The sequence below is a fragment of the Lycium barbarum genome, chromosome 6, assembly GCF_019175385.1.
Source record: "Lycium barbarum isolate Lr01 chromosome 6, ASM1917538v2, whole genome shotgun sequence".
Classification (NCBI taxonomy): Eukaryota; Viridiplantae; Streptophyta; class Magnoliopsida; order Solanales; family Solanaceae; genus Lycium; species Lycium barbarum.
This window is the reverse complement of record NC_083342.1, coordinates 355871-369429: the sequence shown is the minus strand read 5'-3', so window position 1 is coordinate 369429 and position 13559 is coordinate 355871. Positions and strand designations below refer to the sequence as shown.

The window sequence follows — 13559 nt, the reverse complement described above, 5'->3', positions numbered from 1 at the left end:
CTAAGGTGGGAATATCTTCCAGAATGGAATTATTATTGGGAGTGTCCTCATTGGTGAAAGTTTTTGATAGAAATCAACAACAGCCTGTCCAATTTCATTATCCCCCTCAATCCAAATCCCATCTGTTTGAATTCTGTTAATATTTACGATACTTCTTCTACCTCTCACCACAGAATGTAAAAACTTGGAATTTTCATCACCCTCTACTTGCCACTTTAAATTTTCCTTTTGTCTCCAAAAGGAATCCACATATTTATGATGAACTATGAAGTCAGCTTTTCCCTTGTGAAGTTTCATTTTGTCCTCCGGATCAAGGGTGGTCAGAAATTGTTCTTCACTTTGCTCCACAACATCACCAAGCTCCTTTTCTTTAGCAAATATGTCACCAATGTTATTTTTAGGACCAAACAATTAAGGTTTTGCTAGTATTTTTCATTTTCTGCTGAATACGCCAAAAGATGTTACCATTGGTCTGAAATTTCCAATTATCCTTCACAATATCCAAGAAGTCAGGTTGGTCAACCCAAAAATTGAGGAACTTGAAGTATTTTATATAGTTCTCTTGGCCATTACCACAAGTTATCAACAAAGGACAGTGGTCAGAACTCACTCTAGGTAAATGAATAACTTCACTATTAGCAAATAGATCATTCCATTTGTCATTGACCAACATTCTATCCAATCTTTTCCAAATAATCTTGTCTTCCTTCCTCTCATTACACCAAGTAAACCTGTTGCCAGAATAGCCAATGTCCATAAGACCACAGTCATGCAGACATTCTATAAATGGTATACTCTTACCAATTCTGTGGGGCTTACCTCCAAATTTTTCATCCATAGTTAGAATACTATTGAAATCTCCACAAACAGCCCATGGGGAGTTTGTAGTAGATGCAAGAGTTCTCATGTATCCCCAAAGGAATTCCCTTCCAGTTGACTTAGATTTAGCATAGACCACAGATAAAAAGAATTCCTTGGCATTGATGTTATTGATAATTCTGTAGGTAACCATTTGATCTTCACTGGCATAAATTGAGCATTCTATATCCTTATACCAAAATATCCAAATTTTGTTACTACTATTAGCAAAGCAACTGCCCATTCCTAGAGAAGTTTTGTAATTCTCAATGTTGTTTTCTTTTACAAAAGGTTACTGTAATATAATAAGAGAAATTCTATGTTGTTTAATCATACTATTAAGCCTTTCAGTGGAGGCTTCAGAATTCATACCCTTTATATTCCAATTGAGCTCTCTAATCATCAGAGGATTTATTGGAAGGTTTTTTAGAATTTAACTTTTGACCTCTAGTAATGGGTGCTTCTCGACTACTAGGTCTAGTCTTATTCCTCTGATCTTTCTTTGTCTGAATCTCCTTCCTTCCTGCTGGTTTTGAAGTATTATTAGATTGTTTCTGGGCTGAGGATCCAACCACTGATTGAATCAAATTTTCTGCTTGGTCATTAGATGAGTCCTCTGACTTCGAATCCTCAGAGGAACTAACATCAGCCCATTCGTCATTGCTTTCCCTATTCTGGTCAGCTTTCCTTTTTTTGATGTTTTCATTTTTACTTTGCTCATGTCCATCTCCATCATCATCAAAAGACTCAACATGTATCTCATCAGTCAGCTCGGCAAAACTATTTATAGTTTCAATGTTGGTCTCCTTCCCAGCCATAATTTTTTCTTTACTATCTTGTTGTTTCTTCTTACTGGAACTTTCATTGTTGTCATTTCCTTTCTTATTCTTTTTTATGCTAGTTTCCTGCCAACCATCTCCAAAAATGTCAACTTGTAATTCATTGGGAGTTTTAATCAGGAAAGTTTCTCTTTTGTATTGTTTTTTGTTATTAGTCTCAAGTACAACATCATCATTGTCAGGAACTAAGACAGATTTGTTTTGAGTCCCTTCTTTTCCTGATTGTATGAGTTCTTCAATTTCACCTAAAATAGGATGAAGTTTTTCAGGTGAGTCATGAAATTGCTCATTTCACTCTTCCTCTACATTTATCATCTTATGATTCTCTTCTATAGCCATATTGTCATTTATATTAACTTCTTTAGAGTCTTGTTTCCTTGCCTCCTCCGATATGACATTGTTAGTCTTCTCAGAAGTTGGAAAAGGTTTATCAATTCCAAATATAACTCTAGTAGGTCTAAAATACCCTTTAGGGGCTCACTTCTACCTCTTCTAGGATTACCATGTATCTTAGTATTGACTTGAGTTTTTCTGCCCCTATTGTGTTTCTGCTAAGTAGGTTACTTGGCCTTTTTGTTGTTATCCTTGTTACTAGGATTCACCTTCATATCCTTGGTAGCCTCCTTACTGTTAGGATATGATTAACCTGTATTTCCTCCATTTTCTTCTTTTCAAGGACTATGCAGTTCTCCATATTATGACCAAGTTTTCTACAATGGTTGCAATATTTAGGGATACTCTCATATTCAATCTTTTGGGAAAATCCTTTCAAAAGACTATCCTCATCTTCATTTCCAATCCAAACATTAGTAATAAGAGGCTTAAGAAAATCAATTTCGATACGAACTTTAGCCATACTTGGCCTATTCATGTTTTTGGTCACAGTATCTAGTTCTAAGGGAGTTCCAGCAACAGCCACAATTTGCTTAAGATAAAACCAGTTATGCAAGTGAAATGGCAAACCTGGAAGGAGAGCCCAGACTGTAGCAATTGGAAGATCTTCCTCAGGTTTGAAATCAGGGCTCCATCCATCTCTGCAACCACATCTGAAGTTACATCCATATGTTACATCACTAATTTCGGCTGCGCTCAAATCAGTTGTCGCTAAACTTTAAGGTCGTTTGGTTCAAATACAAGTTATACATGAATTAGTAGTGCAAGGATTAGTAATACTCCTTCCGTTTCAATTTATGTAATATAGTTTGACTGGACACGAAGTTTAAGAAATAAAACAAGACTTTTGAATCTTGTGATCTAAAATAAGCCAAAGATATTTGTGTGGTTATAGATCATCTCGTTAAGCGTAAAAGGTAAATTTTAAAGTTAGATTGTTGTCAAATAAAGAAATGTATCATTCTTTTTTGGACAGACTAAAAAGGAAAGTGTATCACATAAATTGGAACAGATGAAGTATATGAATTAGTAATACAAAGATTATTTTTTGTATGGTGTTTGGTTCATTGCACTAAAACTGGACACAAAAGATACCATTTGAATATTTATTTATTTTTAAAACTAAAAAACAATTTGTTGCAATTATATCCTTGGATGCTTAGCTGTTATAGGTTTCTTGGAACAAAACAAGGCTAGTCATTTAGCTTTTTATCCATATACAGTCAGACCTCTCTATAACGGCACCCGCATATAACAACACCTCTCTATAACAACAAAGTTGTTTCGGAACCGATTTTTTATGTTATATTTTACTTCTTTATAACAGCATTTCACCTATAATAGCAACAACCAACTTTAAAACAGTACGCTTTTTGTAAAATTACCCCCCATATATATAACAACTATCTTCTTTTTTTGGTAATATAATAATTAACCATCTTTATAAAAATAGAATATCTATGATTACCAATAATAAGTGTATAGATTTTGACCAAATACTTGATCATTTAATACACTATTTATGACAAAAAATATCATGCGTATATATATATATATATATATATATATATATATATATATATATATATATATATATATATAATTTCATCATTAAACGATTTTCCTTCGTTGTAGAAAGTGTGATTAAGCTTAGAATTTAACAATTAAAAATAAAAATTAGATTTTATGCATCTTTTTTGTCTATAACAACGAAGTATTATTTAAATGTCAATGCTATTATAGGTGTATAACAGTCATTCTCAATATTAGCTGAAAAATTTTGAACCCAAAGATGTTGTTATAGAGGTTTGACTCTATGGATTAGTTATCCCATGGTAGTGGTGGCATAAAATAATAGACCCTTTGGTGTATTAATTAATCTCGGTATTAGTTATACATGTACCAAAATGTCAACCAAACATGATACAAAATAATACCATATATAATATCATGACTATTTTATTTAAGACCTCTTATCGAACGAGCTCTAATATATTGCAATGTTAGATATATTTTAAACAACAATCCTAAAAGTGGCTTTATCCCCAATTTTTCTGATATCCTGGTCTATATCCTGGTCTATTTTAGGATTAATGATAGAGCCAAATTAGAAATAAAGAAAGTAAACATGTGCAACCATAAGTAGAGTTATGGTTCCTCAGATCAGACATATAAAAAATTTCTAATATCTCGTCGTTGGAAAAGAGAATTATATTCTTTAAAACTCATATGCCTTGCCGCCTAATTTGGAAGGTCCATCAATAACCGCAAAACTAAAGATTTTCATGATATTCATGGACTCAAATATGCTTTCGCATTTCATTTATTTCCTTAATGATTTGTAGATTTAATATTCATCTGTTTCAATTTATGTGAACTCATTTCTTTATTAGTACGTGCAAAAAAGAACAATATTTTTCTATATTTGAAAACAATTTACCTTTATGCAATGATTTATAACCACATGAAATATATGTGACTCATTTAACACAACAAATTTAAAAATCTTCTTTTTATTCTTAAACTCCGTGCCTAATCAAATGAGTTCACATAAATCGAAATAGATGAATATGATATATCCTGCATGCTTTCCAAAATGAACGTGTTTTGTACTAGTTACTACTATACTTGATAACAAGTAATGATTAAGAGTATATCCCAAGTATAGTTCATAGTACGTAGGCTTTCATTTATAGTTTGGAATAGGAGTGTACAGAGCAAACCGACAAATCGTACCAAATCGATAATCCAAATCAAATTGAGAAAAAAACCCGAATAGTGATTTGGTTTGACTTGGTTTGATTTTAAAAAGAAGAACCCAAACACTACTAATTTGGTCGTATTCCGATCAAAAACTTTATTTCTTAAAAGGATTTAATCCTTTTTCTCTCAATGACAGATTCGAGAACAAATACACATTCTCGTGATTTGTATCCAAAGGTCACTTAGACATTGAAAAATTGGATTATGAAATTGCGAAACATAATTTTTGAATTGGATCAATACTTCCAATTGAATAAGTATGAATAAAGGATCCATGGATGAAGATAGAGAGTCCAATGGAATTTCAAATTTTATTTTTTATTTAACCTTTTAGACATGCTAAGTTTAATTTGTAAAAACACAATAATAAATTAGCGATTGAAAAAGGTAGCAAAGCTTGATTACGTAAAGAGTCAAAAATGTAAAATGTACTCCCTCCGTTCATTTTTACTTATCTACTATGAACATTGCACATCCCTTAAGAATTTATAAATGAAGTACATCTTTTACCATAATACCCACATTAATTGGTATATGACTTCTTAATGGATTTAGAAAATGACTTGGAAGGAATTATTAATGCTAAAGGTAAAACATAAAAAATAAAAAATAAAAAAGTATTTTTCTCTTAATATGTAAAAGTGGACAAGTAAAAGTAAAAATCTATTTTAAAAATAATTAACAAGTAAAAGTGAACGGATGAAGCAATTAGCCCAACCTTACATAGAACACAAAAGTCTAAATTGCTTTGTTTAATATGAAAGTAAACTTTTCAACTCAAATAATTTAATGATTCTAAGTAAATGTATATAGAGTAATTCAAAATTCATAAAAAAAATTAACCATCAATTTTAACATTTTTATCTGTACTTGGGCCCGTGCACAGCACGAGATTTTCTAACTAGTACAAACTTAAAGAGACAGTCCTCAATGTGTCTCATTATCTATATCAAAAGGTATGTCAACTAAATGTCCAAAATATAAGAAAAAAACAACGCATGTGCTTTATTCCCCTTCCACCAAATTCAATGAAACCAAATAGAACCCATTGACCTCTCACTATATATCCCCTAGTATGGCAAAGTATTAAAGATTCGTGGTCACATATCTATATTTACTTTTATGGAAGTGGGTGGATGGGTTAATAAATTCAAAAGGTATCAGAATATGATTGGAGGCTATCATTTTCCTTTCATTGGTAAAATTGGTCGTCTTTCCAATCATTTTCTTGAATATGCTGATGATAAAATTCCACCTCTCTTAATTGTCATTTGCAGTGATGAACTCAAAATATATATATATATATATATATACACGTAGATTGATATAGTTAATTATATAGAAGTAGGTGGAGAAGCATTTCTACTACTCTATTAACTACGCACTACTAGTAGACATATTAATATTGCTGGCACCAGCGGAGAATTTTTTATAGCCTTAATTATAGGGCACGTTAAATTATGGTCTCTTCGCAAAATGATGTATTTTATGTACATATTTATTAAAACTAATCTAATGTTATCTTTGTTCCAAAAAGATTGGCGGCTGCACTTGGTGGAAAGCTTAGTTATTTACATAGAGGAACATGGATCAATTCTCACTTAATTTTTTTTTTTTTGTGGTGTACCCATGTTCAAAAAGTTCTAGATCCACCTCTGACTATCACGGGCTAGGTTTTATTGCATGTCAATTCTACTGTCGTGTTTTTGTAACCAAAGGGAACGGAGGCTTATGCAGAGTGGCATGCAAAACTACTCTTTGCGTACACTGCGCAGTGGCGCGCACACGCACGCCCACTCACATGCATGCACATATATTTGTGCAGAGATGGACGTACAATGTATAATATATGGCTCAACCAAACGCAATAACTTTGACACAAACCTTAAATATGATAAGAGTTTTACGATATATCAGCAAATATTAAACTTCGAACTCAATTATTAGTATTTGAGGTTGTTGACCGATTCTAAGGCTCATAAACTTCAAATCTTCAAAGCTACTAACTTTCCTCTTAATAAAGTTGTTTATGTTCAAATTCATGCAATCAGGATATAAACCGCAAACTCTATATTTTCGACCTTCTCACAATCCAAATAAATGTAATTTTGGAAATTAGGATATTGGCTTTAATTAGCAGTGGTTCGCTCTATATACATTCAATAGTTGCATTGAATGATGCAGAGCTTGGACATTTATTAATTTCATTAACGAAGAGGTCGTGTCACTTTTTTTATCATGCTTGTATATTCGATTGTTTGAATTCAAAGGTATAATATATAGACTAAGATCGATCTAGGGGTAAATTTGGATCGTCCATAAGTTATCCTTAAAGGTTCATACATCTTTGACTTTCATCCTCATCTTCTAGAAACTAGAGAATCCCATTGCTTAGTGGATACACATTGTCGATAGATAGTAACATCATCTGAGTGTGCAGTTCTCATGAGTCCTCACGCGAATTCAATAGTTTTTGTCTAGAATATACAACTTTAAAGTGAGCAACACTTTTCCTTTCTATATTTACCTTTTTCTTCGACCAATGGAAGGGAGTTGAATACATGGGAATTCTTGAACTTTTTCGGCGCTAGTTTTCTTCATTTTTCATGGTTGTCTTTCGGTTTAAGGCAGAGAACCTTTCTGGAAAACAAATAGTTGACTTGCCACCATTGTGTAGTGTTTTTCCGTCTTAACGGTTGGTAAGTTTTTTTTTTGTTAGGGTATTTAGGTTATTTAACCTCTTAATTAAGAGGTTTAAATGGGCTGGGGTATTTTCTTAATTAAAATTATTTGGTCTTTAGATGAGTTGGGGATATTTATGTTATTTAACTTTTAAGTCAGGGAGTTAATATTTTTAATATACATATTAATTACTAAATATTTAGAAATATTTGATAATAAACTCCGTTATTATCATAATATTAACTCGAGATCGTTGTAGTAACCTATAAACTTCAAATTTTAATTCGGCTCATACTTATACCTACAAACGCAGAATCTTACCCCAAAAGATGCATGGCTTTTGAAGGAATAAAACAATGACAGACAATTTTGACATTCAGCAATCATTCAAATCAGAAAGTGACAATTGTGATGGTCTTTCATTTTGAATTTCTTTTCTGGGTGGGGTGTGATAGGCCATGCATGGGGACTGTCAACGCGCGAATTAAGGGCGGAGTTAGGGGTGTAAGGGATTCATTTAAATCACATTCGTTAAAAAGTTAAAATTATTTTTTATGTATATGTAGTAAATATTGAATCCCTGACTTCTTTGTGTATTTACTTCTTTATACTCTGAAGTCTGAATTCCCTTGATGAAAATTTTGATTCGGGTCATTGCGCGCAAAGATCCAACTAGCTGCTAGCAAGCTATCGTAATTATTTTCCCTTAAAAAGTGGAGTTACTATTATGTGAGTTGATGATGATCCAATTATCAAAATTCAAATATAAAGACATCACTACAATAATTTACGCATATGCCCTCTTAGTCTAATTCCTACTTCCCCTTGATATCGGTAAAGGGGTTGGTATTCGACAGAAAAGGGTGTCTTGGTTGCCGATACCGAGGTTGAATGACTCATTTCACTTGGCAAGGGGAAGGGGTCAAATTTTCTCTTAAACCATGCGAAAGGGTTAAATTTGCTCCTGAACTATGCGAAATGTTCAAATTTAACTTCTATTTAAGAAAATTAATCTTTAATTGTGTGACACGTGGCATTACCTGGTGTTAAGCTTCCACTGTTTAAAAAAAAGGGTAAATTTGTTCTATTCTACATAGTTCAGGAGCAAATCTAACCCCAACTAGTAACGGCGAGGGCATATTTGACCCCAACTATTAACGAAGGTAAATTTGTTCTATTATGCATAGTTCAAGGGCTATTGACCCCAACTAGTGACGGTGAGGGCATACTTGACCCAAAAATTATTAACAGAGGACAAATTTATTCCTTTTCACTAGGGGTGTTCACAAAACCGAAAAATCAAACCAAATCGAAAATTGAATCGAATCGAAGAAAAATAACACTTTTTGGTTCGATTTGATTTTAGTTTTTAATTTTATAAACCGACAAAAATTGATTTGATTTGATTTTGATCTTAAGTAAAAATTAACCAAAATAACCAGACCAAACCGGCAATATAAATATAAATCTATATTATTTTAAAAGCATGAATATAAATGTTGGTTGATCAATCTAACTTTAAAATATTGAACGATTTTTATACCCTTAATAACCTCTAATACTATTTCTTATATTGAACAGACTTCTTAGACCTAATCCAATTAACTTACTAAACATAAAGTAGGAATATTATCTATTAGTTACACACACTTTAGGAGTATATTCCTATTACTGCTCAACTTTAATCACGTCATATAAACTAATTTTTTGAAGTTTGAAACCAAATAGATTTCTTCATTAACTTGATTTACATAAAGATAGATATCCCCACAAACTCTTCAAAATACTCAATATGGAGGTGAATAAAATATTCCTAAAATAATATAATATAGATTATTTTATATTATATTACAGTGCCTGTCACGTGTCGGCTTTATGGTCACTTAATCTCTAATATTGGATTATCTGAGTATAACATGTTTTCTATATGGGGAAAAAGAAGAAAAAGATAAATATATGGTAACATCAATTTCAAAGAAGTATTAAGTAGATACAATCCTATACTAGTAATATTGTTGTAACTCAATAAATAAATAAATATAATTACAAATAATATTATCTAAGTAATATTTTTTACTATGATTAAGACTGACTGAGAATAACGTGCAACTGCACGTTTATAGAGACTAGTATATACACACACACTAGTGTAATTTGGCCCTGGCATTAAAAATTAAATCCGTAGATTTTGCTCTTACTTCTTTGTTTTTTAATACTAGTTTTAGTGTACGTGTGTTGCTCGTGTGTATTGCGTCAATTAAAAAATAATTTACAAGAAAAATAAATTATCTAAAATAGAAAAAGACAATAAATAGATGAAACTTCATTAAACTAAGGGAAAAAGGCTACTCATATTCAGCTAGATCAATTTATAAGAAGATATAATGCCATACAGAAATCCTCAGACGTATAATGCAAGCATTGACAGGATAAAATTTTAAGAAAAAATATTGAAAAAGAACAAAAATCCTAACAACAATTACCTTTAACCCCAATATAAATTAACCCACAGCTTCTTCCGTCGCGTCTCACAAGAAAGTTATAATCAAATACCAACATATATAGTCACTTATACTTTCGTCTCAACCTTCTCAAGTTCTTTGCTCTACTTTTCATAAGCATTGTAATTCTGAGTAACTTACTGTGTAAACAAAAAAGAGAGGAGACATATAGTATAGTTGGTGAGGCTTTGTATTGAGAGGTTGTGTCATTGTTCGTTTCTTTGGTGAGCGAGTGAAAACCAAAGAGTCGTTGTTGGTGAGCGAGTGAAAACCAACCTTGTAAACGTTGGTGGTGAACGAGGAAAACCACAAAGGCTGTACTCAACTCAAACTACAAAGAGCTTAAAGAAATAACCTCCTTGCAATCCAAGGGGACTAGATTAGGATACCACATTGGTTCCGAACCAGTATAAAAATTCCTGGTGTCATTTATTTTATTACTCTCATATTATATTCTGCACCCTTACTATTTATTGTGGTTTATACTTGTGCAAATCGAAGGACTAATAATTTTGTGCAGGCTGTCTCGCTATCAGTCGACTGGCACCGAACAGTAGTCGACTAGATTTTTTTAATAGGCTTTCAATATATAGTCGATTATATATTTTTTGATTTTTCACCTGGTGACCAATATCCACATTGATGTCCAACTAAATCAGCGGGGAAGTATCATATTGGGAGTATCCTAACTGAGTCGACTCCATACCCAGAACTCGAACCCGAGATCTGTAATTAAGAATGAAGGAATTTCACTTAACAATAACAATAGTAGTAGTACATCCAAATAGCTTAGCCCTGACAGTTGTCTCCATCAAGTTTATTACCCTCAACCCTTTGAAAAAATCTATAATAAAGAAGAACGACAACCTATGAAATTGAAGAACAATTTTTCTTGATTATACATAATCAAACACAATTTTTATCCAAAGTGAGATTAAATCATATATGCAAATCTTTAGTTTATTTTAAACTCCTAAATTTAGGTAAATATTAAATCTTTTAATTTAATATTTCAAAGAATTATTTACTTATTGAAGGTTATACGTTGCAATCAATATTACATACTATCTCGTGCTTTATGTCATCAAGTACTTTACAAAAACAATAAAGCTAAGCGAAAGGTGAAAGTTAACCTCGAATAACTACTTCGAAAGAATCCTCCCATCATTTCTTGCAAAACCCAAAAACCCAGTAAACATCATCCTCTTCGATCTCCATCATAAAGTTTATTTAGCTATTGCTCAACTATAGATCCTATCTATGCTTGAAACACGAAAGAATACCTTAAAGAGAAAATAAGTTAGACTAAATATTCAACAACAAAATTTACTTCATCTTAATCTTCTCCCAAGTCGTGACAATGGGATTTGGAAGAAAAATCAACCCAGACGAAGAACTAAAAACACCAAACAACAATGTTGAGCACAAAAAATTAGCGAGCCATCTTATTTAGGCATCAAAATCCAGAGGTTGTATTTAATTAGGATTCTATTTCTATTCCTCATGCCAAAATAATCTAATGTTTGACAAAATAATAAACAAAGAAAATTGATCACTAAAATTGTACACATTAGTTTTGACATGGCCGTGTGAGGTACATGTTTAGTGTATTTGTTTTAGGATTCTAATTTCAGAATTTTAGTCAAATAACAATTTTTTGAATGGATTCAAAGTTCTAGATATGTGGGAAAATCTTAAATATTACTACTTTATCCAATATGAAATAGTTTTACTGAAAAATGTTATAGCTTTTGAAGGGTATAAAAGTCGTTCAATATTTAAAGGATATTTTGGTCAACCAACATTTATATTCATGCTTTTAAAATAATATAGATATATATATTAGTTTGACATTTTCTAAAAAATTTAAGGTATTGAAGTACAAAAACGTATATGAAATTTAAAGGAAAATATTTTTCTTAGTTTATATATTAGACTTTTTTAAAACAAAAAAATCAAACAAATGAAAGTTTTCTAATTTCTATTTTACTAAATTTTTTTGAGTTATAGTATCCGATAATCCAAATTGAGTTGTTCATACAACAACAACAACCCAGTGAAATCCCACATCTTGGGGTCTGGGGAGGGTAGAATGTACGCAGACCTTACTCCTACCAAGGTAGGATGACTGTTTCCGAGAGACCCTCGGCTCAATAGAAGCACCAAATTGAGTTGTTCATATGTTAATTAATTTCATTTATTTCTCTTAATTGATTTTTTGAGATTATAATATCCGATAATCCAAATTAACATATACTTTAATTCAATAATTAAGCATATATTAAATTCTTAAGAAAAAATATAATTTGAAACAAGTTTAATGGAGTAATAGGCAATTTGCACGATTGCCCTTATTCAGGGGTGGTCTTTAATTTTTTTATCTTCGCCTAAAAATCCATGGGATCCGGGTTCGAAATCCCCCCCCCCCCCCCCTCCAGGTCAAAAAAAAAAAATCACAAGACATAGTTTGGATTCGCAAGGCAAAATTTGCCTGCAAAACTCTATCTTAAGTCAGAGTTTGCAACCTTATCTCGCAGAGTTTACCTTAAGGTAGCAAACTCTCCCTTAAGGCAGAGTTTGCCTTGAGGCATAAGGCAGCATCCAAAACTTTGTCTTGCGAATTTTTTATTATTTTTGACTGGGGGCGGGGGTTGGTGGGGGTGGGGGGTTCGAACCTGGAACCCATGGGTTTTTAGACGAAGATCAAAAATTAAAGACCATCAATTTGAGGGGCAAAACTTAAAGACTAGTGCCTTTGAAGGGCAATCCGTACAAAAAAATGTAATATTTTCACATAAAAGAAAGTCTCAAATATGGTTTGAAACCATGTTTGGACATGAAATTTGGATATCTTAAGTTATATTTTCTCTTATAAACATAAAAACCCCACAAGTTGTGAAAACTATCAAAACATTCTCAATTCTTATACAATCTTACCAAATGAGCAAGTCATAGTTCATAACAAAATTAATACGCTACTAGAAGGCCTTTCTAAAAAATATAACACCAATTGATCAAACTTTAGTTCAATAAAAACAGAAATTTAACATGAATAGTAATGAGGTTGGTAGACATAAATAAAGGTTGGTGGAAGTTAATGAGGTTGGTAAATGGTCGGTGGGAGTTATTGTTAAAGATATCTACCAAATTATGGGTGTTTTTTTTTACAAAATATAAACTTATGGGTCAATTTTTTTATGTAAAAGTTTTGAAACCATGAGATGAAATACATGTTCAAATGTTGATTTCATCTCATGATTTCAAACCGCATGTCCAAACGCCTACTAAGTGTGCTTTGACTATCACCATTTTCATGACATGATAGTGGCATAAAAAAAGCCCATAAAGTTCTAAAATTTACCAAAATGTATAAGGACTTACAAAGTCATTAAAACCTTAATTAAGGGTAAAAAGAGACAAAAAAGACCATTTAAGGACTACAAAAAATGGATACTGTCCCTCATATATGGTAGTAAAGCAATATATATACTTTTATAGAATAATAGAAAAAGTTTGAAATTTT

The 13559-nt window shown here is 31.9% G+C and overlaps 2 protein-coding genes across 2 annotated transcripts; both read right to left on the bottom strand.

The window, feature by feature from the left end:
- LOC132599797 (uncharacterized) lies at positions 1–1102 on the bottom strand. The gene is made up of 2 exons (XM_060313003.1): positions 466–1102; positions 1–368 (listed from the first exon to the last, which is right to left on the bottom strand). The coding sequence occupies exons 1-2, from the start codon at positions 1100–1102 to the stop codon at positions 1–3; spliced, it is 1005 nt and encodes a 334-aa protein (XP_060168986.1).
- Positions 1103–1253: 151 nt separating this feature from the next.
- Positions 1254–7454, bottom strand: LOC132599789 (uncharacterized). The gene is made up of 3 exons (XM_060313001.1): positions 7381–7454; positions 2344–2743; positions 1254–1763 (listed from the first exon to the last, which is right to left on the bottom strand). The coding sequence occupies exons 1-3, from the start codon at positions 7452–7454 to the stop codon at positions 1254–1256; spliced, it is 984 nt and encodes a 327-aa protein (XP_060168984.1).
- Positions 7455–13559: the final 6105 nt, after the last annotated feature.

Coding starts and splice junctions, on each gene's coding strand:
- LOC132599797 (XM_060313003.1), bottom strand. CDS start 1,102: ATGGGCAGTTGCTTTGCTAATAGTAGTAACAAAATTTGGATATTTTGG. Junction 369..465: donor TTGGAAATTTCAGACCAATG/GTAACATCTTTT, acceptor TATTTGCTAAAG/AAAAGGAGCTTGGTGATGTT.
- LOC132599789 (XM_060313001.1), bottom strand. CDS start 7,454: ATGAAGAAAACTAGCGCCGAAAAAGTTCAAGAATTCCCATGTATTCAA. Junction 2,744..7,380: donor TCCATTGGTCGAAGAAAAAG/GTAAATATAGAA, acceptor ATGTAACTTCAG/ATGTGGTTGCAGAGATGGAT. Junction 1,764..2,343: donor AGAAAATGGAGGAAATACAG/GTTAATCATATC, acceptor GATGGTTGGCAG/GAAACTAGCATAAAAAAGAA.